Source organism: Phyllobates terribilis, unplaced genomic scaffold (assembly GCF_046119375.1).
Source record: "Phyllobates terribilis strain yellow unplaced genomic scaffold, ASM4611937v1 Scaffold_7__3_contigs__length_470593459, whole genome shotgun sequence".
Lineage (NCBI taxonomy): Eukaryota > Metazoa > Chordata > Amphibia > Anura > Dendrobatidae > Phyllobates > Phyllobates terribilis.
In genome coordinates, this window is record NW_027362767.1 from 418,044,676 (window position 1) to 418,071,581 (window position 26,906).

At 45.5% G+C, this 26,906-nt stretch overlaps 1 protein-coding gene across 1 annotated transcript; it reads left to right on the plus strand.

Moving 5' to 3' along the window:
* Positions 1-1,035: 1,035 nt before the first annotated feature.
* LOC141155580 (uncharacterized) lies at positions 1,036-26,564 on the plus strand. The gene is made up of 3 exons (XM_073642450.1): positions 1,036-1,054; positions 19,106-26,099; positions 26,198-26,564. Exons 1-3 carry the CDS (start codon positions 1,036-1,038, stop codon positions 26,562-26,564), a joined length of 7,380 nt encoding a protein of 2,459 aa, XP_073498551.1.
* The last annotated feature ends 342 nt before the right edge of the window (positions 26,565-26,906 follow it).

Genomic DNA, 26,906 nt, shown 5'->3' on the forward strand with positions numbered 1-26,906 from the left:
TTCTGTCAGTGTTTGCTCTCTGCTGTGTGGCTGTGTGATCTTTGTGCTATTTAAGCTCCTGAAATCCTGCTGTCCACTGCCAGTTATAATCTGACTTGTTTCTGTTTAACTTATGCCAGTGGACATTTCTGATTTTTGACCTTGTCTCGCTTTTTGACTATTTTCCTTCTTTACAATTTTGTCCCTACATCATCCTCCTCGTTCTGACCTGGCTACTTGACTATCCTCTTGCCTCAGGTTCATTCCTCCGGATAATAAGTCTACCGTGGAAGCAATACAGTGGACCCCGTTTCAAGACCAGATCCTTGTTGAAGGTTGAAAGCCGGTGTTTCTCTGGAATCTGTCAAACGAAGTGGCTAGCTCCAAGTCTGTCCGAGGTAGTTTTTTTAAGCCTGCACCCTGTGACTGTAGCAATAACAAAGTACATGTCTTTCCACACAAAGCATTGCCTTACACAGTTAGGGCAACCGAAGAATGAAAAAAAAAATTAATGCACAGAGTATAGAAGTTAACAAAATAGAAAAAAATCTAGAGGTTAAAGGGATGTCCTATCATCATCGCAAACCTGAAAAACAGCAGCCAGAGTTGAATCCTTTTCCATCATGTTGAATTCATATGGGTCCAAGAAGATGACTTGTAGATAGTTTTTGGCATCAGCCCAACAGTAGAGACTTGGTGACTAATAATATATGCCCCTTTGCATAAACATGAAAAACGAAGATTTGTATCTTGAGTAGCATACAAGGACAAGTGCATATACATGCCTGGAATTCTAGCTTTCCTTCCAGATGAAGATAGCTGGGTTGTCTAAAGGGCATCAAGATTCCATTGAATATCCCATTGGGCATACAATGTTGGAGGCACTTGTGGGATTGTTACTAGTTTTATTAAAACACCTTACCAAAGTTTTATTATTACAGTGCTGGAGGGGTGCTACTAATATGTAAGGCCTCTCCACCTAGACTTATACTCACGTGTAGCCACCTTCATCTCTTCCCACACCTCCATCTTGTGATTGACCTTAAGTCAGAAGTAATGGTCACAAGCTCTCAAGGTACAGTGCATTGTGAAAGTATTTGGCCCCCTTGAACTTTTCTACCTTTTGCCACATTTTTGGCTTCAAACATAATGATATAAAATTCAAATTATTTTGAGGAAGAATCAACAACAAGTCTTGACAAACAAGGAAAGGGAGAAGGGGAGAAAAAAATCAGCTCACCCGATCGTTAACAGCTGGGACTATCATGTCTTGTGTCCTTGTATCCCGTGTATTGTCCTTGTGACATGGCTGCTTTGATATGTTCCTAATAAAAGTTTAATTTTATCGAAGATCCGCTGGAAGATCACATTTCTTTCTCCAATCAACAACAAGTGGGACATAATCGTGAAGTGGAACGAAATTCATTGGCTATTTTATACTGTTTTAACAAATTTAAAACTGAAAGTGGGGCGTGCAATATTATTCGGCCCCTTTACTTTCAGTGCAGCAAACTCACTCCAGAAGTTCAGTGAGGATCTCTGAATGATCCAATGTTTTCCTAAATGACTGGTAATGATAAATAGAATCTACCTGTGTGTAATCAAGTCTCTGTATAAATGCACCTGCTCTGTGATAGTCTCAGGGTTCTGTCTCAAGCAGAGAGCATCATGAAGACCAAGGAACACACCAGGCAGGTCCGAGATACTGTTGTGGTGAAGTTTAAAGCTGGATTTGGATACAAAAAGCTTTCCCAAGTTTTAAACATCTCAAGGAGCACTGTGCAAGCGATTAAATTGAAATGGAAGGAGTATCAGACCACTGCAAATCTACCAAGACCCGGCTGTCCCTCTAAACTTTCATCTGAAACAAGGAGAAGACTGAACAGAGATGCATCCAAAAGGCCCATGATCACTCTGGGTGAACTGCAGAGATCTACAGCTGAGGTGGTAGTCTGTCCATAGGACAACAATCAGTCGTACACTGCACAAATCTGGCCTTTATGGAAGAGTGGCAAGAAGAAAGCCATTTCTCAAAGATATCCATATAAAGTCTCGTTTGAAGTTTGCCGCAAGCCACCTGGGAGACACACCAAACATGTGGAATAAGGTGCTCTGGTCAGATGAAACCAAAATTGAACTTTTTGGCCACAATGCAAAATGATATGTTTGGCGTAAAAGCAACACAGCTCATCACCCTCAAAACACTATCCCCACTGTCAAACATGGTGGTGGCAGAATCATGGTTTGGGCCTGCTTTTCTTCAGCAGGGACAGGGAAGATGGTTAAAATTGATGGGAAGATGGATGGAGCCAAATACAGGACCATTCTGGAAGAAAAACTGTTGGAGTCTGCAAAAGACCTGAGACTGGGACGGAGATTTATCTTCCAACCAGAGAATGATCCCAAACATAAAGCAAAATCTACAATGGAATGGTTCAAAAATAAACGTATCCAGGTGTTAGAATGGCCAAGTCAAAGTCCAGACCTGAATCCAATCGAGAATCTGTGGAAAGAGCTGAAAACTGCTGTTCACAAACGCCCTCCATCCAACCTCAATGAGCTCGAGCTGTTTTGCAAGGAAGAATGGGAATGAATTTCAGCCTCTCGATGTGCAAAACTGATAGAGAGATACCCCAAGTGACTTGCAGCTGTAATCGCAGCAAAAGGTTGCGCTGCAAAGTATTAATTCAAAGGGGCTGAATAATATTGCACGCCCTTTTCAGTTTTTAATTTGTTAAAAAAGTTTAAAATATCCAATAAATTTCGTTCCACTTCACGATTGTGTCCCACTTGTTGTTGATTCTTCCCCAAAAAATTAGAATTTTATATCTTTATGTTTGAAGCCAGAAATGTGGCAAAAGGTAGAAAAGTTCAAGGGGGAAAAATACTTTCATAATGCACTGTAAGTGTATGAGAGCCTTGTTCTGGCTCTCATAGACCACATTGAAAGTGACCTGCTCACTCCAGCAAAAACTAGAACAATCCAGAAGGTCACAAACTGCTGGAGACCAACCGGAAAAACTGATAAAAGAAGATGGCATTACATTAGTAGCACCACTCCAGCGTTGCAATACAAAAAACTGCTGTAGTGGTGCTTTTACTCTGCCAATCCCCAATAATGTCAGAAATATTCTTGATATAAGTGTCTTTTGTGGAAATCGGGTGTTTGGTTCTAACAATGGCTTTGTGTTGTCCTACATTATCTTTTACATGATTTCATTGCTTTCAATAAAAATCTCATTTATGCTTTTGCAACTATCTTTTTTTTACTTAAAGTATATGGACATCTTCTGTCTCATTTTTAAATCTTAAATTCATGCATTTTTAGCTAAAAATCATTTTTGTAATAGTTTTTTATTACAAATGTTGAACTATTTCATCTCTATGTATCCCTGTATATACAGCGCTGCTCACCATTATTGCCACCCCTTCACTTTTTTCATAGACTGTACAATATTGTCAGAAATAATATCAAAGTGATATCCTCAGGATTTTTTAAATAGTGATCCAAAGTAATACAACAATAAAACATTGTTTTTCAACTTCCATGTTGCAATTTAAAAAAAGAAACAGAATAAACAGACTGTGCAGCAATAAAGGCACCCCTAACTAATACTTGGTTTCACACCCTTTGGCATTGCTGACAGCCTCCGAACATTTCTTGTAGCCATCTATAAGCTTCTTGCACTTTTCAGCTGGAATTTTCGCCCCCTCTTCCTTTGTAGTTTCTTCAAGCTCTTGAATGTTTGCAGGGTTCTTTTTTCCCAATGGCAGATTTCAGCTCACCCCAAAGATTTTCTATTGGATTGAGGTCAGGACTCATTGCTGGCCATTTTAAAACAGTTCATTTTTTCTTTTGCAACCATTCCTGTGTACTTTTGGATGTATGCTTTGGGTCATTGTCTTGCTGGAAGACCCATGATCTTCGACTCAAACCAAGTTTTCTTACACTGGGTAGGACATTTCGCTCTAAAATCTCTTGATAATTCTCTGATTTCATGATTTCTGTGATACGGTCAAGGCCTCCAGTACCAGACACAGCAAAGCAACCCCACAGCATTATGGATCCTCCACCATGTTTAACTGTTGGTAAGGTACTCTTTTCCTTAAAAGATTCTTTGTGCCATCTGTAAACAAATTGTTGCTTTGCATTGCCAAAAAGCTCTATTTTTGTCTCATCTGTCCACAGAACATTTTCCAAGAAGGATTGTGGTTTGTCAAGGTACTCTTTGGCATAGATCAGTGGTTCCTTTTTATGTCTTTTCTTCAGCAATGGTTTCTTCCTTGGACTTCGCCCATAAAACTCTGCTTAGTTTAGTGTGTGAAGTATGGTACTTGTTGAAACCATGACCTTAGACTGTTCTAGGTCAGCCTTTAGGTCTTTGGATGTTTGATGTGGTGTTTTTTCCACCATTCGCGTCAACCTTCAAACACCTCTCTTGTCAATTTTCCTCTTTCCCCCACATCCAGAGAGGTTCTTGACGGTTCCATACTTGGTAAACTTCTTAACAACATTGCACACCGTTGAAACTAAAATACAAAGGTCTTTGGAGATGGCTTTATACCCTTTGGTTTGCTAATAATAGCAGTTCTGATATCCTCGACAGCTCCTTTGTCTTCACCATTGTGACAAAGGATCAGGGCCTACTAAGTGGCTTTTTAAAACACTGAAGTCATCATTCATTGGCCAATTCATGTCACAAGGGCACTGACAATTAATCACAGGAGAATCTCTTTTGTGATTTACCACAGGCGAGTCAAAATGTGTTTCCATACTAAATTAATGTAAAAGGTGCCAACACCAGTGACACAGCAAGCGTTAGGATTTTCTATTTTTCCCTCCCATTGTTTTTTGTTTTAAATTATTGTTTATCATTTGCTCTTTTGTCTTTAATACGAGGTCTCTATACAAAAAAACTGTTTCACTTGATTCATTTTCTTCAGGAGATATTCCACATGATGTACTTAAACTTCATGGGTGCCAATAACGATGAGCAGGACTGTAGCAGGATGTAAAATGATTTGCTGGTGCATTAATCAGCGAGTTAAGTGTCACGGTAGAGCTCTTTTGCCATCAGAACTATCTTCCTGACCTATAATGTCCTCAAACATTATATTCCCATGTTGTCCGGTTGCTTTACTGAAAGCACGGTTACTGGGAAAAAATTAACTTTATTCTTCCCAAGAGCTGCCGGTGTTCAGAGATAGAGGCATGGCGTAGAGTTTTCAGCCACTTCTCAGTACACAGTGAATAGCGGCTGTAAACAAGTCTTGGCACTTTGATTGACAGCTCGTAGTGCAGTACATCTGTACAGAATGAGCTGTCAATCAAAGTACTGGGGCGTGCTGATAAAATTACCGGTTGCTTTACTGAAAGCACGGTTACTGGGAAAAAATTAACTTTATTCTTCCCAAGAGCTGCCGGTGTTCAGAGATAGAGGCATGGCGTAGAGTTTTCAGCCACTTCTCAGTACACAGTGAATAGCGGCTGTAAACAAGTCTTGGCACTTTGATTGACAGCTCGTAGTGCAGTACATCTGTACAGAATGAGCTGTCAATCAAAGTACTGGGGCATGCTGATAAAATTAAACCCAATTGAAAAACTAATTTTTAGGCTGAAATGCATGCATCTAAGTAATAATAATATGTATGTATATATATCTGAAGCGTAAAAGTGATTACTTATTAAATATAATTAAAATTAAAGGAACAGGGAGCCCTGATGCTTTCCAACGGGATGAAGTAATGAGTCACACATGTAGAAGACAAATAACATAGTTTGTAAGGAGCTCATAATTGCTTTTAATATTTTGCTTAATTGAATTGAAGGTCAATTTTTTAAACATGATAGGGGTTGTCCGAGTGTGAGATTTTTGTAATGTGACACATCAGATGTTGTCAGTGAAGTCTATCAAGGCAAGGACTATATAAAGATGGTATTTCCTACTTCTAAGACTTTGGGATATTACCTACCAACATCTTCAAGACACAGGACTAAGTGATTGTCACCATGGGAAGCGGAACGAGGCCCAGTGGGCTTTTTCTCTTGTTCCTGTTACTGCTTAAAAGTAAGTACACTACAAGTTGAAATAATGTTATATATATTTTAAATTATTTTAGTTGATGATATAGATAAAAAAAAGTTTATATCACCTGTACAGTATATAGGTTTCTTCATCCAAATCTAAGACATGATTTTTTATAACTGATGTCAAATAACATAAGACCTGATGTAAAAAGCTAAAGGATTATTTCTGTAATACATTTATTAACATGAGACTTAATATAAATATAAATAAGAAATAAAAAATCAGAAAATTTAAAAAACAATATATACAATAATAAATCTACATAAATAGATGTAAATATTACAGTAAAGTATATAAATAAATAAAACTATATATATACATGTATATATATATATTTATATGTATCTATCTATATTTATATATATATATATATATACAGTGTGTATATATATATATATATATATATATATATATACTATAAATATATATATATATATATATATATATATATATATATATATATATATATATAAAAACATAAAAATAAATTATTGTAGTATAGTTCTTATAAATATACTCTAGGCTGTTAAACTCTAGCAGCTAAATACATTTCATAGTTTAAGAATTTTGGCATATAATGTATAATACATTATATGCCAAAATTATCATTTGTAAGTTTGGGGTGTTTTAGTTGCTTTCTTTTTTTTGTCTTGTCGAATTCATTGACTTTTTTGTGCTAAATTCTTCAAAACATTGCAAAATAAAAATGTAATTATTATTCAATTAAGATGAATTAAAAAAGGGAAGGAGACGGAAAAGATTTCTTATAGGGTCCAGATATTTTGCTAAGTCATGGAAATCTATGTGGATTAATCCTACAATATAAGAGGATTTTAAGATTCCAATTTATAAAGAAAAACATAATAAAAAAATTGATTACAAAAAATGAAGCACTGAATAGCAATGGCCAAAAAAACCCCAAAGAAGCAAACAGGCAAAAAGAAACCAGTGCTGAATAGGAGTCGGCAAAACTTTTTCTCATTTTTGTTTTAGATTTGATGTGTTTTTTTTGTATCTTGCTTTACAACATATTCAAGTTTATTCTACACAGTTAATTGCATTTATTATCATTAAAGTTTCTTCTACAAAAGCTACCAAATTGCTTCAAGTAGTCCGAGAACTATAGACTAGAAACAAATATATAACTATTTAATTACCATACCTTCTAATGTCATTAAATGGAAGAATGAAATGAACATGAAAATATTAAAAGTTGCCTCAGGTCCTTGTAATACTCACATTTCTGGATATCCTACTTCCTTACCAGAAAATTGTTTCTGCTTCATTGTAGGCATTTCTTTCATTAATTAGTTTTAATACTGCCTAAATATCTCATGATTAGTATTTATGATGTTTTAGTCATTTTGTAAATGTTTCCAATTTTATATTGCTATAACCATCAATGTCCTCTCTTGAAAAATTACAAAAATTTGCTTTGTTGAAAGTTAGACTCCAGCTTCATAAAACAACTTCTCACTGTAGATATGCTGATCGGGTGGGACTGGGAGGTGTTACCTTAATCTTGTACTTAGAAGGTGGTCCAATAAATTGAATCTTCAGCAATGATTTTTTTTAGTATGAGAGAGTAAAATAAAAGTTCAGTTTGCTATCCTTTTAATTTATTGAAATGTCTTGGCCAAGACAGAGTAGACTTGTTGGCAGCCTCTTGACGCCACATACCAGGGATGGATAAAATAATGGTCCTGCACTTTTATATGCTCTCAAAGATCCTAAACTTAACAAAAAAAATATATCCTCACAAATCTGAAGGCTGTGCCTCTTACCTGACACATGTTTCTGCTCTCAATATGACAGCGCTACCTTTGAAGATTCGTACATGATTCATAATATGTAATTAAGTTTACAAGGCACCAGCAGTGAATGAAATGCTAGAAATGTAAATTAGTGAATGCCTTCATCTCCTTTGGAAACACCTTACATGTAAGTAATGACAAGTAGTCAGACATGAAAAAGTGAAGCCGCGGCCACATTTCTTCTTGTAAGACTTTTCCCCCTTACAATGCCCCATACATAACTAGTGTCTTCTCCTGGGTCAGAACCTCCTTTGGCACCAGAGCTGTTGTGACTGCAACCTTTGTAGTTATAGTGTAACGGGTCCGGGAGGCGGAACCTCTGAGCTACTATACAAGGGGGCGGCCCTAGTAAGGGAGCGGGTGGCAGTCTCTGGGTGAACGGACAGGGAGTTACGGCAAGTGATCAGGGCAGTCTCTGGGTAAGGGGTAGGTACGACCTGTGATGGCAGAGCCTCCGGGTAGGCTAGCAGGCAGGTGGTAGATGTGTGCTCCCAGGTGAGCAAGCGAGAGTCTCTGGAATAGCAGGTGGTCACGGCACGTGACGGCGGAACCTCCGGGCTGGCAGGTAGGTAACGGAGAAGCGCTCCCAGGTGAGCGGGCAAGAGTCTCTGGAATAGCTGATGGTCACCGCACGTGACAACGGGACCTCCGGGCTGGCAAGCAGGCAGGTAACGGAGATGCGCTCCCAGGTGAGCGGGCAAGAGTCTGGAGTAGCTGGTGGTCACAGCACGTGACAACGGAGCCTCCGGGCTGGCAAGCAGGCAGATAACGGAGAAGCGCTCCCAGGTGAGCGGGCAAGCTGGTCCATAGACAGACTGACCGGAGTAGTAAGGCAGACCGTCGGACCTCAGGCAAGCAGGCAGGTAGCTGATATGCGCTCCCAGGTGAGCGGGCAGGCTGGTCCTTTAGACAGACTGACAGGAGTAGTAAGGCAGACCATCGGACCTCAGACTGGCAGACAGGTAACAAGTATTCAGGCAGGAATCAGGCAGGTAACTGGCAGGTACTGGCAGGTAACTAGCAGGAAACTGGCAGGAAACTGGCAGGTAACTGGCAACGGGACCTGAGGGCTGAAGCACAGGTAAGACACAGGTGCAAACAACATTGCTCGGGCACCTCCATTTTGGAGGAGGTGCCTTTTATATGATGAAGTCCTCCGGCCATTGGCCGGGGACTCTTTAGGGCGGCGCGCGCGGCCCCTTTAAGAGGAGGGGAGCGCGCGCGCGCGCGCCCTAAGCACAGGGGCCGGGAAGGAGCGCGCGCCGAGAGCAGAGCAGGAGGAGGACGCCGGGACGGAGCGCGCGCTGACAGCAGAGCGGGGAGAGGACGCCGGGCAGGAGCACGCGCTGACAGCAGAGCGGGGAGAGGACGCCGGGCACGGAGCAGAGCGGTGAGGGGAGCAGCGTCCCTGCCTAGCAGAGGACAGGGACGCCAGCGCTACAGTACCCCCCCCTTTAGGCCCCCCCTTTTTTAGGCCAGACAGAAATTTAGCTAGGATGAGAGGGGCATGGATGTTCTCCCGGGACTCCCACGTTCTCTCCTCAGGACCAAACCCCCTCCAATCTACCAGAAAAAAGGTCTTTCCTCTTACCCTTTTGCTGGCAAGAATGTTCTCTACCTCAAACTTGTCCTCAGCAGAAACCAGAGCAGGAGGCGTACCTGTAGACTTAGAAAAAGAGTTAAGTACCACAGGTTTGAGGAGAGATACATGGAAGGAGTTAGGGATCCGTAAGTTGGCCGGGAGTTTCAATTTATAGGCTACCGGGTTGATCTGACCGATGACCACCAGTGGGCCGATGAACCGAGACCCTAACTTATAGGAAGGGATCTTGAGTCGGACATATTTGGACGAGAGCCAGACTTTATCCCCAGGACGGAATTGAGGAGGGTCCATCGCTAAATGCTGCCAGGGGGCAGCAGGTACTGGCAGAGGAAGAAGGCGGCCGGCCGACAGGTGTCTCGGAACTTTGTTGCGGGCGCAGGACACACAGGCAGAAACAAAGTCCATAACATCCTTGTGCAGGTTAGGCCACCAGTAGTGTCGGGTAATAAGCTGGAGGGTCTTTTTCCGACCGGCGTGGTCAGCTAGTTTAGACGAATGACCCCAGTGTAGGATTCTCTCCCGATCAGGTACCGATACGAACGTCTTACCAGGAGGGAGACAATTTAGACTCACGGGAGCCACCTGCATTACTCTGGCGGGATCGATGGGGCAGTCACATGGTCTATGAGGTGGTGATGTCTCTGCCTCCTCCTTAACAAAGACATCAGTACTAGACCAATAAGGAATCGGAAGTCCAGGTAGATTAGCTGGGATAGGAGAGGGACGGACGGAATGGACGGGAACCAGGCAGGTTTTATGACAGGCCTGTCCCCAGTGAAGGACTTCTCCGGTTTGCCAGTCAAGCACGGGTGCATGTCTCTGGAGCCAAGGCAGACCTAGCAAGAGGGCGTGAGGGAGACCAGGCAGAACGTGAAAGGAGATACTCTCCGAATGCAGCATTCCCACCTGCAGAGTAATGGATTCGGTGATGAATTGGATGGGGCGAGGTAAGAGGCCCCCATCCACGGCAACAACAGACAAGGGTACAGCCAGAGGTTTGGTGGGGATGCGGAATTTCTCCACCAGGGACTGTGAAATAAGATTTCCGGCTGCTCCAGAGTCAAGTTGGGCTAGTTCGGAATAATGATTCTCCCCGCAGATGATTGAGACTGACAACAGCAGGGATGGAGAGGATTTATTTTTGTCTAGATCAACCCCTCTGAGTGAACCTAGATACAGGCGTTCTCCCGACCTCTCCGGGCAGGCACGGATCAGATGCTCCTTACTGCCACAGTAGAAGCAGCTCCCCTCGGCACGGCGGAAATCCTGACGGGATTTGACCATCTTGGTCTGGTCGACCTGCATAGGCTCAGGAGAGTGTACCTGTGGAGAAACGGAAGGAATGACGGGTTCCTGGAAAGTAGGAGCTAGACGTGGAATCCTTCTCTCACGGGTGACCTCTTTGGCACGCTCCTGGAACCGTAGGTCAATCCGGGTGGCAAGGGTTATTAGATCATCGAGAGTGGTAGGAATGTCCCGACCAGCAAGTTCATCTTTAATACGGCCGGACAGACCCTCCCAGAAGACGGATACCAGGGCTTCGTTATCCCAGGCCAGCTCCGAGGCAAGGGTACGGAACCGTATGGCATATTGGCCCACGGTGAGGCTTCCCTGACGGAGGCGAAGCAGAGAAGATGCGGATGAGGTCCTCCGTCCGGGTTCGTCGAAGGCTTTCCGGAAAGCCATGAGAAAGGCAGGCAAGTCGGACACCAGGGGATCTCCTCTCTCCCATAGAGGATTTAGCCAGGCCAGGGCCTCCCCGGTGAGATGGGACATGATAAAGGCAATTTTGGCTCGGTCGGAGTTAAACTGGTGGGATAATAGTTCAAAATGCAGGGTGCACTGATTTATGAAGCCCCGAGCCAGGACGGAGTCGCCTCCGAAGCGAGGAGGTGCAGAGAGCCGGGGTCCGGAAAAGGATACCATGGTACTGGCGGAGGTTGTTGGTGGATCAGACAGAGTGTTCAGGCGAGTATTAACATTCCGCAGGTGATCCAGGATGGTCTCCTGTTGGGACCTCTGACGGGACAGTTCAAGACAGAGGTCCGAGAGCGAGGGAGCTTGGGTGCCACCGGGTTCCATGGCCCGAGCAAACTGTAACGGGTCCGGGAGGCGGAACCTCTGAGCTACTATACAAGGGGGCGGCCCTAGTAAGGGAGCGGGTGGCAGTCTCTGGGTGAACGGACAGGGAGTTACGGCAAGTGATCAGGGCAGTCTCTGGGTAAGGGGTAGGTACGACCTGTGATGGCAGAGCCTCCGGGTAGGCTAGCAGGCAGGTGGTAGATGTGTGCTCCCAGGTGAGCAAGCGAGAGTCTCTGGAATAGCAGGTGGTCACGGCACGTGACGGCGGAACCTCCGGGCTGGCAGGTAGGTAACGGAGAAGCGCTCCCAGGTGAGCGGGCAAGAGTCTCTGGAATAGCTGATGGTCACCGCACGTGACAACGGGACCTCCGGGCTGGCAAGCAGGCAGGTAACGGAGATGCGCTCCCAGGTGAGCGGGCAAGAGTCTGGAGTAGCTGGTGGTCACAGCACGTGACAACGGAGCCTCCGGGCTGGCAAGCAGGCAGATAACGGAGAAGCGCTCCCAGGTGAGCGGGCAAGCTGGTCCATAGACAGACTGACCGGAGTAGTAAGGCAGACCGTCGGACCTCAGGCAAGCAGGCAGGTAGCTGATATGCGCTCCCAGGTGAGCGGGCAGGCTGGTCCTTTAGACAGACTGACAGGAGTAGTAAGGCAGACCATCGGACCTCAGACTGGCAGACAGGTAACAAGTATTCAGGCAGGAATCAGGCAGGTAACTGGCAGGTACTGGCAGGTAACTAGCAGGAAACTGGCAGGAAACTGGCAGGTAACTGGCAACGGGACCTGAGGGCTGAAGCACAGGTGAGACACAGGTGCAAACAACATTGCTCGGGCACCTCCATTTTGGAGGAGGTGCCTTTTATATGATGAAGTCCTCCGGCCATTGGCCGGGGACTCTTTAGGGCGGCGCGCGCGGCCCCTTTAAGAGGAGGGGAGCGCGCGCGCGCGCGCCCTAAGCACAGGGGCCGGGAAGGAGCGCGCGCCGAGAGCAGAGCAGGAGGAGGACGCCGGGACGGAGCGCGCGCTGACAGCAGAGCGGGGAGAGGACGCCGGGCAGGAGCACGCGCTGACAGCAGAGCGGGGAGAGGACGCCGGGCACGGAGCAGAGCGGTGAGGGGAGCAGCGTCCCTGCCTAGCAGAGGACAGGGACGCCAGCGCTACATATAGAAGTTATTGACTCACTCATTCCCCTATGTGACATTATTCATCAATATCAGTTCCATCATTCCTTGAAGAAATGGTTGAAATGTTCGACTTGGAGAGCAAAGTAATGTTTTTTAAAATGACCCCTCACCACCCTAAGTCCCTAGGGTTCAACATGGTACAGATGTCACCAAATGTGACCTTCCTTATATTTCTGCTTGACTCAACATATAGTATGAGTACTGTAGAGGGCTAGGTATGAAAAAGAAACATGATTTCACATTTCTCTATGGGGAGATGTTTAAAGACACCAAGTCAATTGGCAGGAATCGTGTAATTGTAGATATATTTTATCCAGTGTTCTCCTGAATTCAGCAATGTTTTTCATTTTTTTCCTGCATCTCTCAGTTCCAGAGATATGGCCCTCTCTTCTCTATATGTATTTTTTTTAACCAATTAGGCATGATCCTAAACAAGATGCTTATAAAAAAAAGTTGCTGACCACGCCTTCTTGGCTTAAAAGACTAGATTTTCATACATGGAAGTGAGGGAAATATCTCAGGAATGTAGAGACGCAGAAACAAACGAAAAACATTCAGGAGAACAGCGGCATTTACATCAGTGAAAATAACTACATGTTTGTAGAAAATGACAGGTCCTCTTTAAGCTATATGTCTCTATATATGGCCATCTAGTAGTTGAGATTGCTAATATATCCCCATATTGTATTTAATTTGTCTTTTACAATATCTGCGAAAGTTGATGGTGGACGCATCTACAACAGTCAGTCAAAACCCCTGAGAAGTAGAAAAGGATTGATTCCAGCTCCACATAAAAAATATAATAAATAGAAAAAAATAAAAAAAATAGAAACTTCATGACAGTCGCACATAAGACATAACAAAATACAGCTATGCATCTCAGACGCACTCCGGAGTCCTTTGTCTGAGCTGGAATCATTATTTTTCTACTGGATATCCCTTTGGAGACCAACATATCTGTGCATTTGGTTTTTCCTTCCTTCCATAAGGCATGAGAGACACCCACCAATCTTGACAATAAAGGATCTGAAGAGATGGAAGAGTGTGATGATTCCTTCATGGTCTTTCCCTGCACTTTGACAATATTAGTTCGGTGGCCAGAGCTACAGTATGTTGTTTAAGAAAAACTTTGAAGGGAATGCAACAATAAATTTAAATTCGGAGATGGCCTCTTCATTTTCGAGATTGGTCGGGGTCCCAATAATGGAATCCAAACTCATCACAAAGTCATAACATATCTATGAGATCCTTATTTTGCTGTTCCTCTTTCCCAAATACTCTTTAGGTTTGATTTCAAGAGCAATAAAGAAATATTATATCTCTTCAGAACTGGTTAAACATCACACCGACAACAAAGCCTGGGGCATTGTGTGGCTAAAATAGACTAAATGATGCTGGAATAAAATACAAGTGCAGGGCACAGCTATACTTGGCTCCATTGCCAAAAGAAAAACAAAAATAATGTATGTTCTCCAAGCAGACAATTAGTGCTTACATACAATATCAGAGCATATGGATATCATTCTGAAAGGACTCCCCTCTACTAGTGAGAGATAGCCACTCCAAAGAAAAACGCTGGAGTACAAAGACTCAATGCTGCTACTTGCTATCTTAGTTTCACCCCTTAAGTATTGAGCCACTTTGTATGTTAATGTACGATCCTCATTTTTAAAATATGACCAGCATGAATTTATGAAGTAATAACTCTGGAATACTTTAACATATCCCAGTGATTCTAAGAGTGTTTTTTCATGACATGTTGTACTTCATGTTAGTGGTAAATTTTGGTCGATGATTTGCGTTTATCTATGAAAATATAAAAAAAATTGACAAACAAATTCGAAAATTTTGCAATTTTCAAACGTTGAAGTTTTATGCCCTTAAATTAGATACCACAGAAAATGGTTAATAAATAACATTTCCTATATGTCTACTTTACATTGCATAATTATTGAAACATAATATTTTTTAGTTAAGAAGTTGGAAGGGTTAAAAGTTGGTCAGCAATTTTCCATTTTTCCAACAAAATTTACAAAACTTATTGTTTTAGGGACCACATCAGAATTGAAGTGACTTTAAGGGCCTATATGACAGAAAATACCCAAAGGTGACACCATTTAAAGAACTGCATTCCTCAAGGTGTTCAAAATCACATTCAAGAAGTATATTAACCCCTTAGGTGCACCAAAGAGAAGTAAAACAACATGTAAGGAAAAAATGAAGTTTTACTTTTTCCCACAAAAATGTTCATTTAGCCCCAAATTTTTCATTTTCACAAGGGTAACAGGAAAAAATGGACCATGCAATTTGTTGGCCAAATTCTTCTAAGTACACAGAAACTACTGGGGGAAACTACTGTTTTCTGCACACAACAGGGCTCGGAAGGGAAGGAGCACCATTTGACTTTTGGAGTGCAAAATTGTCTGGATTAGATAGCAGATGCCATGTCATGTTTACAGAGCCCGTGATGTGCCTAAACAGTGGAAACCCTCCCCAAGTTACCCCATTTTTTAAACTAAACCTCTCAAGGAATTTGTTTGGAGGGGTGGTGTGAACCTTGAACACACAGGTGCTTCACATTATTTTATAACGTTGAGTCGTGAAAATGGAAAAATAAATTTTTCCCATTAAAATGTTGCTTTAGCCCAAAATTTTTCATTTTCACAAGAGTAACGGGAGAAAACGGACCATACAATTTGGTATTCAATTTCTCCTGAGTACACTGATACCCCACATGTGACGGAAAACTACTATTTGGGCGAACGACAGGGCTCAGAAGGGAAGGAGCATCATTTGACTTTTGGAGTCTAAAATTGTCTGGAATAGATAATGATGGCATGTTGTCTTTTCAGAGCCCTTGATGTGCCTAAACAGTGGAACCTCCCCACAAGTGACCTTATTTTGGAGACTATACCCCTCAAGGGATTTGTCTAAAAGTGTGGTGAGAATCTTGAACACACAGGTGCTTCATAGAATTTTAAAACATTTGAGCACGAAAATTTAGTTTTGTTTTTGCTTCAAATGTTTCAATTTCACAAAAGTAACAGGAGAAAATGGACCACATAATTTGTTGTGCAATTTCTCCTGAGTACAGGGATACCCCATATGTGGTCAGAAACTCTTGTTTGGGCTCCCGACAGGGCTTGGAAGCAAAGGAGCACTATTTGCCCCACAAGCGACCCCATTTTGGAAACTACACCTCTTGAAGAATTCCTATAGACATATTGGAGTGCATATTTGCCTGGAATAGTTTGCATGTGCCATGTCACATTGACAGAGCTTCTTAGGTGTCATGACAGCAGGATTCCCCCACAAAGTGACACTATTTTACAAACTACACCTCTTCCTGAAATCATCTCGCGGTTCAGTGATTATATTGACACCACATGTGTTCCACAAAATTTTATACCATTGAGGGGTGAAAAAGCATTTTTATCACTTTAATGTTTTTTTAGCCCCAGATTTAAAATTTTCACAAAAGGAAATAAGTAAAAATTACCACATAATGTATTATACAATTTCTCATGAATGTGGCAATACCTCATATGTGGCTGTACAATGCTGCTTAGCTACACAGCGAGATTCGGGAGAGACTTTTGGAGAACATATTTTTGTAGAATAGTTCTACAGGTGTAGTGACAATATTGACTCTATGGGTGTTTCCCAGAAACAAGCAGCAATAGATGTTACTGAGTGAAAATACAAATCTGCCATTGTAGTGCCCGTCCATTGTAGTGCCCATACATTGTGTCCAGCTTGTACTTCTGGAGATATGCACCTCGTAAATAGAGTAGGCTCTCCTCAGTATGTTAGTACCAAACATGTGGATGCTAACTGCAGTTTAGGCACACTGTGGGGCCCAGGAGGAGGTGGTATTTGGATTTGGGAGCACAGATTTTGCTTGATTTCTTTTGGTGCAAGCAATGTCCCTTTTTCAGAGCCTTTGTGCTACCAGTAATATTTCTGTTAACAAATGATGAACCTGAGTGGTTTTTTTTGTGAGTTGAGTAGAAGCTTTTATTGGTGGCATTTTGGGGAACAGAAAATTTTGGATCAGTTCACAATTAGCCTGTTATCCACGCTGAGCACTTACATCAGGGTTTCCATCTAAATCTACAAAATACGTGATTTGGATGAAACTCCAGAGAGATCCAAATAACTAATAAAGCAGAATATATAACTTCTGTTCATTCGTATCCAGCTTTTAAGAGATGCACAAAACTTTGGCCAACCACACTTTTATGCACTCTTAAAAAGAGGGACACATCTGGATCATAGGCCAGATGACGTCCACAGTGTCTCAATCTGCCTCACTATAGGGAATCTTCCTCCGGGAGTTCCATCTGAATCATTTATTTCAGAGATTTACATGGAAACCCCGGTATAAGCACAGGAAAAATGTGAGCCGGGCTATACTGCGTTCTTTGGGAGGCAGAATCAACAAATCAACAGCAGGTGAAGAATTGTTTTTATTTATTTTTTATGACATTCCTCGTGTGATATAAGTGGTTAGATAGCGATTACAGTGATACCAGATTTATTAATTTTTTTGTGTTTGGCTGCTGTCAGACACTAAAAAACACTTTTTTTTTTACAAAACCAAGTTTTGCATCACCAGATTTTGAGAGCTATAATTGTTTTATATTTCTGCAGACAAAGTTATGTGAGGGCTTGTTTTATTGCGGGCAAGTTAATGCTTTTATTGGTACCATTTCCAGCACATAACATTTTTTGATTGCTCAATATTCTGATTTCTGGAAGGCAGAATGAACAAAAAACAACAATTCAGGAATTGTTTTCTTTTTTATTTAATTTTATGCAGTTCACCGTGTGGTAAAAGTCTTGACAGCTTTATGCTTCTGATCAATACTATTTAAACGTTATCCCATTTATGTCTTTGTTTTCTGTTTCACCATTCCTACACATTAAAAACAATTTCATAGAAAAAATATTATTTTTGTATCTCTATAAGCTCTATAGCTGTGTAAGAGCTATAGCTTTATAGCTTTTTTATTTCACCGCTGATTGAGCTGTATGGCGACTTGTTTTTTGCTGGACAAGATGACGTTTTCAGGTTTTCAGCAGTACAATTTTTATTTACATTCGTCTTTATGATCGTGTTTTTTTCCAGCCGTATGATGAAAAACCATATTTTTTTTCTACAGTTTTTTATTCTCATTTGCGACATTCACTGTAGGGGTTAACTAATTTGCCAGTTTTATAGATTGGGGTCTCGGAATCGGTGAGACCAAATATGTGAACCTTTTTGTTTATTTTTCTTTTTACAGAATTATGTGTATTTATTGGTGTAACATTTTCTGTTCTTTATTTTGTGTTTTTTATTGTTTTTTTAATATCTTTTTCAATCTTCTTCTTAACTTTTTTTTACATTTTATTAAGTCCCTCTATGGAATTTCAACTTTTATTACTTTGATGACTGGTCTCATGCAATGCAATGTATCAGTACTTCAAAGCATGAGACCAATGATATTACACAGGCAGAACGCCTGCTACACACTGCTGATAGCTGTGTCTCACAGACCACATACCTGAGGCACCAGAAGGTCATTGTTTGACCTTCGGGTGCCATGACAAACTTTGGCTCCCCATGATTTTGTCGCAGGTGTGCCCATGGGGGTTAGAGAGGTAGCCCCTTCCATCTAATAACGTTCCAAATGTCACGATTGCTATAGATTGTTATATCAGGAGGGTGAATAAACCAGGAGTGGTGCGGGAACTGGCCCTGGCTGATACAGCCGGAGCTCAGTTGTCAGCTGAGCAGAGCTCCTGACAGTGATCGTGCAAGGAAGTGCTGATATTTCAGCAGTTCCCGGTGATACATGCTGCGATCGGTCAGTGAGATTGACTGACCCACTGCAGCAATCAGAGAGAGGGCACCATTGAAATGGGTCCCTGCATTTCTGGCCACACCGCTCAGATGTCAGTGACCACTGTCAGCACAGAGCGATCACTGTGTGTTTTCACACAGTGACAGTATTAATCCATGACGGACATACTGTAGCATGTCATGATTGGAAAACTGATACCTGCTCATGACGTGCTATGTCTGTTATTGGTCGATAAGGGGTTAAGTAGGCATAAAGTACATGTAAATATTGTACCAATCTAGTGGGGTACAGATTTTAACTCTAGTGGAGCAGTGAACTAGTGATAATCTGACCCGAGGTAATAAAACACAATCTGTGGATCCATTCTCCATCAGTAGTGCGGGGTGCTTGTGACAGCAAAATCTATAAAAAAAGAAAATAGCAATACTGTATATTAATATAATACTTTTGCAATTTTGAGTAACATGAACCTCTTCTACTGTCTTTTGCTAAATTACTGCGACAGATCTATCCATTTGTGAAGCACAGACAACCACTGCAGCTCCAACTACGACTCCAGCTCAAACTAAGACTCCAGCTACAACTATTACTCCAGCACCAACAACTCCTCCAGCCGCAACCACTACTACGACTCCGGCCCCAACTACGACTCCGGCCCCAACTACGACTCCGGCCCCAACTACGACTCCAGCTGGAACTACGACTACAGCCGCAACCACTACTATGGCTCCGGTCACAACTATGACTCCGGCACCAACTACGACTCCGGCTCCAACTACGACTCCAGCTCCAACAACAACTTCAGCCACAACCACTACTACAACTCCAGTACCAACTACAACTGCGGCTCCAACTATGACTCCAACTCCAACAACAACTACAGCCGCAATCACTACTACGACTCTGGCCACAACTACGACTCCAGCCATAACTACTACTCCGGCCACTACTACAAGTCCAGCTACTACTACGACTCCGGCCACTACTACGACTCCGGCCACTACTACGACTCCGGCCACTACAACGACTATGGCCACAACAACCACTCCAGCCACAACTACCACTCAAGCCACAACTACGAATCCTGCCACAACTACGACTCTGGCCACAACTACAAGTCCAGAAACAACTACGACTCAGGCCACAACTACGAATCTGGCCCCAACTACGACTCCGGCCCCAACTACAACTCCAACCACTACTGCGACTCCGGCCCCAACTACGACTTTTGCCACAACTACGACTCCGACCACAACTACGACTCTGGCCACTACTACCACTCCAGCCATTACTACCACTCCAGCCACAACAACCACTTCAGCCACAACTACCACTCCAGCTACAACTACCACTCCAGCCACAACTACCACTCTGGCCACAACTACCACGCCAGCCACAACTACCACTCTGGCCACAACTACCACTTTGGCCACAGCAACGACTCCAGCTCCAACTACGACTGCAGCTCCAACTACGACTCCAGCTCCAACAACTACAGCTGCAATCACTACTATGATTCCAGCCACAATTACGACTCTGGCCACAACTACAACTCTGGCCACAACTACCACTCCAATCAAAACTACCACTCCGGCACCAACTACAACTATGGCGCCAACTACAACTCCAACTACGACTCCGGCGCCAACTATGACTTCGGTGCCAACTACATCTATGGCGGCAACTACGACTCCAACTACCACTCTAACACCAACTACGACTCCGGCCACAACTACCACTCCTGCCACAACTACCACTCCAGCTGCAACTAGCACCCCAGCTGCAACTACGACTCCAGCTCCAACTACGACTACAGCTCCAACAACAACTACAGACTCAACCACTACTACGACTCCGGCCACAACTACGACTCCAGTCACAACTACGGCTTCAGTCATAACTACGACTTCGGTCACAACTACGACTCCGGCCAGAACTACGACTACGGCCCGAACTACGACTCCGGCTCCAACTACAACTCCAGCTTCAACCACTAATATGACTCCAGGACCAACTACAACTACGGCTCCAAATATGACTCCTGCTCCAACAACAACTACAGCCGCAATCACTACCACTCCATCCACAACTATGACTTCAGCCACAACGAAGACTCCGGACACTACAAGTCCAACTACTACTACAACTCCAGCCACAACTACGACTCCGGCCACTACAACGACTATGGCCACAACTACCACTCAGGCCACAACTACCACTCAGGCCACAACTACCACTCCAGCCACAACTACCACTCCAGCCACAACTACGACTCTGGCCACAACTATGAGTCCAGAAACAACTACGACTCAGGCCACAACTATGACTCTGACCCCAACTACGACTCCGGCCACAACTGCCACTCTGGCCACAACTACCACTCCGGCCACAACTACCACTCTGGCCACAACTACCACTCCGGCCACAACTACCAGTCCAGCCACAACTACCACTCCGGCCACAACTACCACTCCGGCCACAACTATGACTCTGCCAACTAATGCGAGTCCGGCCACTACTACGACTCCGGCCACAACTACCACTCCGGCCACGACTACCACTCCAGCCACAACTACCACAACTTCCACTCCGGCCACAACTACCACTCCGGCCACAACTACAACTCCGGCCACAACAATGACTACGGACACAACTATGACTATGGACACAACTACGACTACAGCCACAACTACGACTCAGGCCACAACTACCACTCCGGCAACAACTACCACTCTGGCAACAACTACCACTCCGGCCACAACTACCACTCTGGCAACAACTACCACAACTACCACTCAGGTCACAACTACCAGTCTGGCCACAACTACCACTCCAGCCACAAATACCACTCCGGCAACAACTACGACTCCAGCCACAACTACGACTCCGGCAACTAATACGAGTCTGGCTACTTCCACGACTCCGGCCACTTCTACGACTCCGGCCACAACTACCACTCCAGCCACAACTACCTCTCCGGCCACAACTACAACCCTGGCCCCAACTACGACTCCGGCCCCAACTACGACTCCGGTCACTACTACGACTCCTGTCACTACTACGACTCCGGCCACTGCTAATACTCCAGCCACAACTACCACTCCGGCCACAACTACAACTCCGACTACAACTACCACTCCAGCCACAACTACCATTCTGACCACAACTACCACAACTACCACTCCAGCCACAACTACCACTCCCACCACAACTACCACTCCCACCACAACTATGACAACTACCACTCTGGCCACAACTACCACTCTGGCCACAACTACCACTCCCACCACAACTACGACCCTGGCCCCAACTACGACTCCGGCCCCAACTACGACTCCGGTCACTACTACGACTCCGGTCACTACTACGACTCCGGCCACTACTAATACTCCAGCCACAACTACCACAACTACCACTCCAGCCACAACTACCACTCCCACCACAACTACCACTCCCACCACAACTACCACTCCTGCCACAACTTTCACAACTACCACTCCGGACACAACTATGACTCTGGCCACAACTACCACTCCGGCAACAACTACCACTCCGGCCTCAACTACCACTCCGGCCACAACTACCACACCGGCTACAACTACCACAATTACCACTCTGGCCACAACTACCAGTCCGGCCACGACTACCACTCCAGCCACAACTACGACTACGGCCACAACTACTACTCCGGCCACAACTGCAACTCCAGCAAGTAATATGAGTTCGGCCACTACTACGACTCCGCCCACTTCTACGACTCCGGCCAACAGTACCACTCCGGCCACAACTACCACTCCAGCCACAACTACGACTCCGGCCCCAACCACAACTCCGGCCACTACTAAGACTCCGGTCGCAACTACCACTCCGGCCACAACTACCACTCCGGCCACATCTACCACTCCGGCCACAACTACCACTCCAGCCACAACTACCACTCTGGCCACAACTACCACAACTACCTCTCCGGCCACAACTACCACTCCCGCCACAACTACCATTCCAGCCACAACTACCACAACTACCACTACGGCCTCAACTACAACTCCGGCCACAACAACGACTCTGGCCAAAACTACGACTACGGACACAACTACGACTCCGGCCACAACTACCACTCCCACCACAACTACCACTCCTGCCACAACTATCACAACTACCACTCCAGACACAACTATGACTCTGGCCACAACTACCACTCCGGCAACAACTACCACTCCGGCAGCAACTACTACTCCGGCCACAACTACCACACCAGCTACAATTACCACAATTACCACTCTGGCCACAACTACCAGTCCGGCCACGACTACCACTCCAGCCACAACTACGACTACGGCCACAACTACGACTCCGGCCACAACTGCAACTCCAGCAACTAATATGAGTTCGGCCACTACTACGACTCTGGCCACTTCTACGACTCCGGCCAACAGTACCACTCCAGCCACAACTACCACTCCAGCCACAACTATGACTCCGGCCCCAATCACAACTCCGGCCACTACTATGACTCCGGCCACTACTAAGACTCCGGTCACAACTACCACTCCGGCCACAACTACCACTCCAGCCACAACTACCACTCTGGCCACAACTACCACAAATACCTCTTCGGCCACAACTACCACTCCCTCCACAACTATCATTCCCGCCATAACTACCACAACTACCACTACGGCCACAACTACAACTCCGGCCACAACAACGACTCTGGCCACAACTCTGACTACGGACACAACTTTGACTCCGGCCACAACTACAACTCCGGCCACAACGACCTCTCCGGACACAACTACGACTCCGGCAACAACTACCACTCTGGCCACAACTACCACTCCGGCTACAACTACCACTCCGGTCACAACTACAACTCCAGCCACAACTACAACTCCAGCCACAACTACGACTCCGGCCACAACTACCACTCTGGCAAAAACTACCACTCTGGCAACAACTACCACTCTGGCAACAACTACCACTCCGGCCACAACTACCACACCGGCTACAACTACCACAATTACCACTCCGGCTACAACTACCACTCCGGACACAGCTACAACTCCGGCTACAACTACCACTCCAGCCACAACTGCCATTCTGACCACAACTACAACAAGTACCACTCCAGCCACAATTACCACTCCCACCACAACAATGACATCTACCACTCTGGCCACAACTACCACTCCCGCCACAACTACCACTCCCACCACAACTACCACTCCTGCCACAACTATCACAACTACCACTCCGGACACAACTACGACTCCGGCCACAACTACCACTCCGGCAACAACTACCACTCCGGCATCAACTACCACTCCGGCCACAACTACCACACTGGCTACAACTACCACAATTACCACTATGGCCACAACTACCAGTCCGGCCACGACTACCACTCCAGCCACAACTACAACTACGGCCACAACTACGACTCTGGCTACAACTGAAACTCCAGCAACTAATATGAGTTCGGCCACTACTACGACTCTGGCCACTTCTACGACTCTGGCCAACAGTACCACTCCGGCCACAACTATGACTCCAGCCACAACTACGACTCCGGCCCCAACCACAACTCCGGACACTACTAAGACTCCGGTCACAACTACCACTCCGGCCACAACTACCACTCTGGCCACAACTACCACTTCAGCCACAACAACCACTCTGGCCACAACTACCACAACTACCTCTCTGGCCATAACTACCACTCCCGCCACAACTACCATTCCCGCCACAACTACCACTCCGGTCACAACTACAACTCTGGCCACAACAACGACTCTGGCCACAACTACGACTACGGACACAACTACGACTCCGGCCACAACTACAACTCCGGCCACAACTACCTCTCCGGACACAACTACGACTCCGGCAACAGGTACCACTCTGGCAACAACTACCACTCCGTCCACAACTACCACTCCGGCTACAACTACCACAACTACCACTCTGGTCACAACTACAACTCCGGCCACAACTACAGCTCCGGCCACAACTACGACTCCGGCCACAAATACGACTCCGGCCACAACTACCACTCTGGCAACAACTACCACTCTGGCAACAACTACCACTCCGGCATCAAATACCACTCCAGCCACAACTACCACTCCGGCTACAACTACCACAATTACCACTCCGGCCACAACTACAACTCCGGCCACAAATGCAACTCCAGCAACTAATATGAGTTCGGCCACTACTACGACTCTGGCCACTTCTACGACTCCGGCCAACAGTACCACTCCGGCCACAACTACCACTCCAGCCACAACTATGACTCCGGCCCCAACCACAACTCCGGCCACTACTAAGACTCCGGTCACAACTACCACTCCGGCCACAACTACCACTCCGGCAACAACTACCACTCCGGCCACAACTACCACTCTGGCCACAACTACCACTCCAGCCACAACAACCACTCTGGCCACAACTACCACAACTACCTCTCCGGCCACAACTACCACTCCCGCCACAACTACCATTCCCACCACAACTAACACTCCGGCCACAACTACAACTCCGGCCACAACAACGACTCTGGCCACAACTAAGACTACGGACACAACTACGACTCCGGCCACAACTATAACTCCGGCAACAACTACCACTCCCGCCACAACTACCACTCCCGCCACAACTACCACAACTACCACTCCCGCCACAACTACCACTCCCGCCACAACTACCACAACTAACACTCTGGCCACAACTACGACTACGGACACAACTACGACTCCGGCCACAACTACCTCTCCGGACACCACTACGACTCTGGCCACAACTACCACTCTGGCCACAACTACCACTCCGTCCACAACTACCACTCCGGCTACAACTACCACAACTACCACTCCGGCCACAACTACCACTCCGGCCACAACTACAACTTTGGCCACAACTACGACTCCAGCCACAACTACCACTCCGGTTACAACTACCACTCTGGCCACAACTACCACTCCGGCTACAGCTACCATAACTAACACTCCGGCCACAACTGCCACTCCGGCCACAACTACAACTCCAGCCACAACTACGACTCTGGACACAACTATGACTCCGGCTACAACTACCACTCCAGACACAACTACCACTCCGGCTACAACTACCACAACTACCACTCCGGCCACAACTACAACTCTGGCCACAACTACAACTCTGGCCACATCTACGACTCTGGCCACAGCTACGACTCCGGCCACAACTACGACTTCGGACACAACTACAACTCTTGCCATAATTAAGACTCTGGCCACAACTACCACTCCGGTTACAACTACCACAACTACCACTCTGGCCACAACTACCGGTCAGGCTACAACTACCATAACTACCACTCCAGCCACAACTGCCACGCCGGCCACAACTACAACTCCAGCCACAACTATGACTCCGGCCACAACTACAACTCTGGCCACAACTACGCCTCCGGACACAACTACGACTCTAGCAACTAATATGAGTCCGCCAACAACTACGTCTCCGACCACAACTACTACTTCGGCCACAACTCTGACTCCGGCCACATCTACGACTCCGACCACAACCATGACTCCGGCTCCAAATACGGTTCCAGCTTTAACAACTCCTATGGCTCCAACAACAACTACAGCCACAAACACTACTATGACTCCGGCCACAACTACGACTCCGGCCACAACTACTTCTCCGGCCACAACAGCCACTCCGGCCCACACTGCCACTACGGCCACAACTATCACTACGGCTACAACTACAACTCCTGCCACAACTACAACTCCTGCCACAACTACCACTCCTGCCACAACTACAACTCCTGCTACAACTACCACTCCGGCCACAACTACCACTCCAGCCACAACTACCACTCCAGCCACAACTACCACTTCAGCCACAGCTACCACTCCGGCCACAACTACGACTCAAGCCACAACTATGACTCCGGCTACAGTATCAACAAATAGTGCCACTCTTAATAGCACTATAACCAAAACCACCACTGCCACTTCAGTCACCAGTAAGTGAAATATTTAATCCATTTAGTGAGTATATGCATGCTTGTTAAGCAGTGATGAGCGAGCATGCTCGCTACTGCTCGGTGCTCATCCGAGCATCTCACTGCCCGAGTTGCTTGGCGCTCGCTGAATATTTTCGGGGTTGCTATGCGGGAGCTCGGGTCCCCTCCTGGCATGTTTGTCACTCTTTACAGAGCCAATGAACATGCAAGGTTTGCCTGCCACTCACTGTAATGCCGCAGACATGTTGGCTGTGTCATTACAGTGATTGGCTTGCTGCACGTGCTCGTC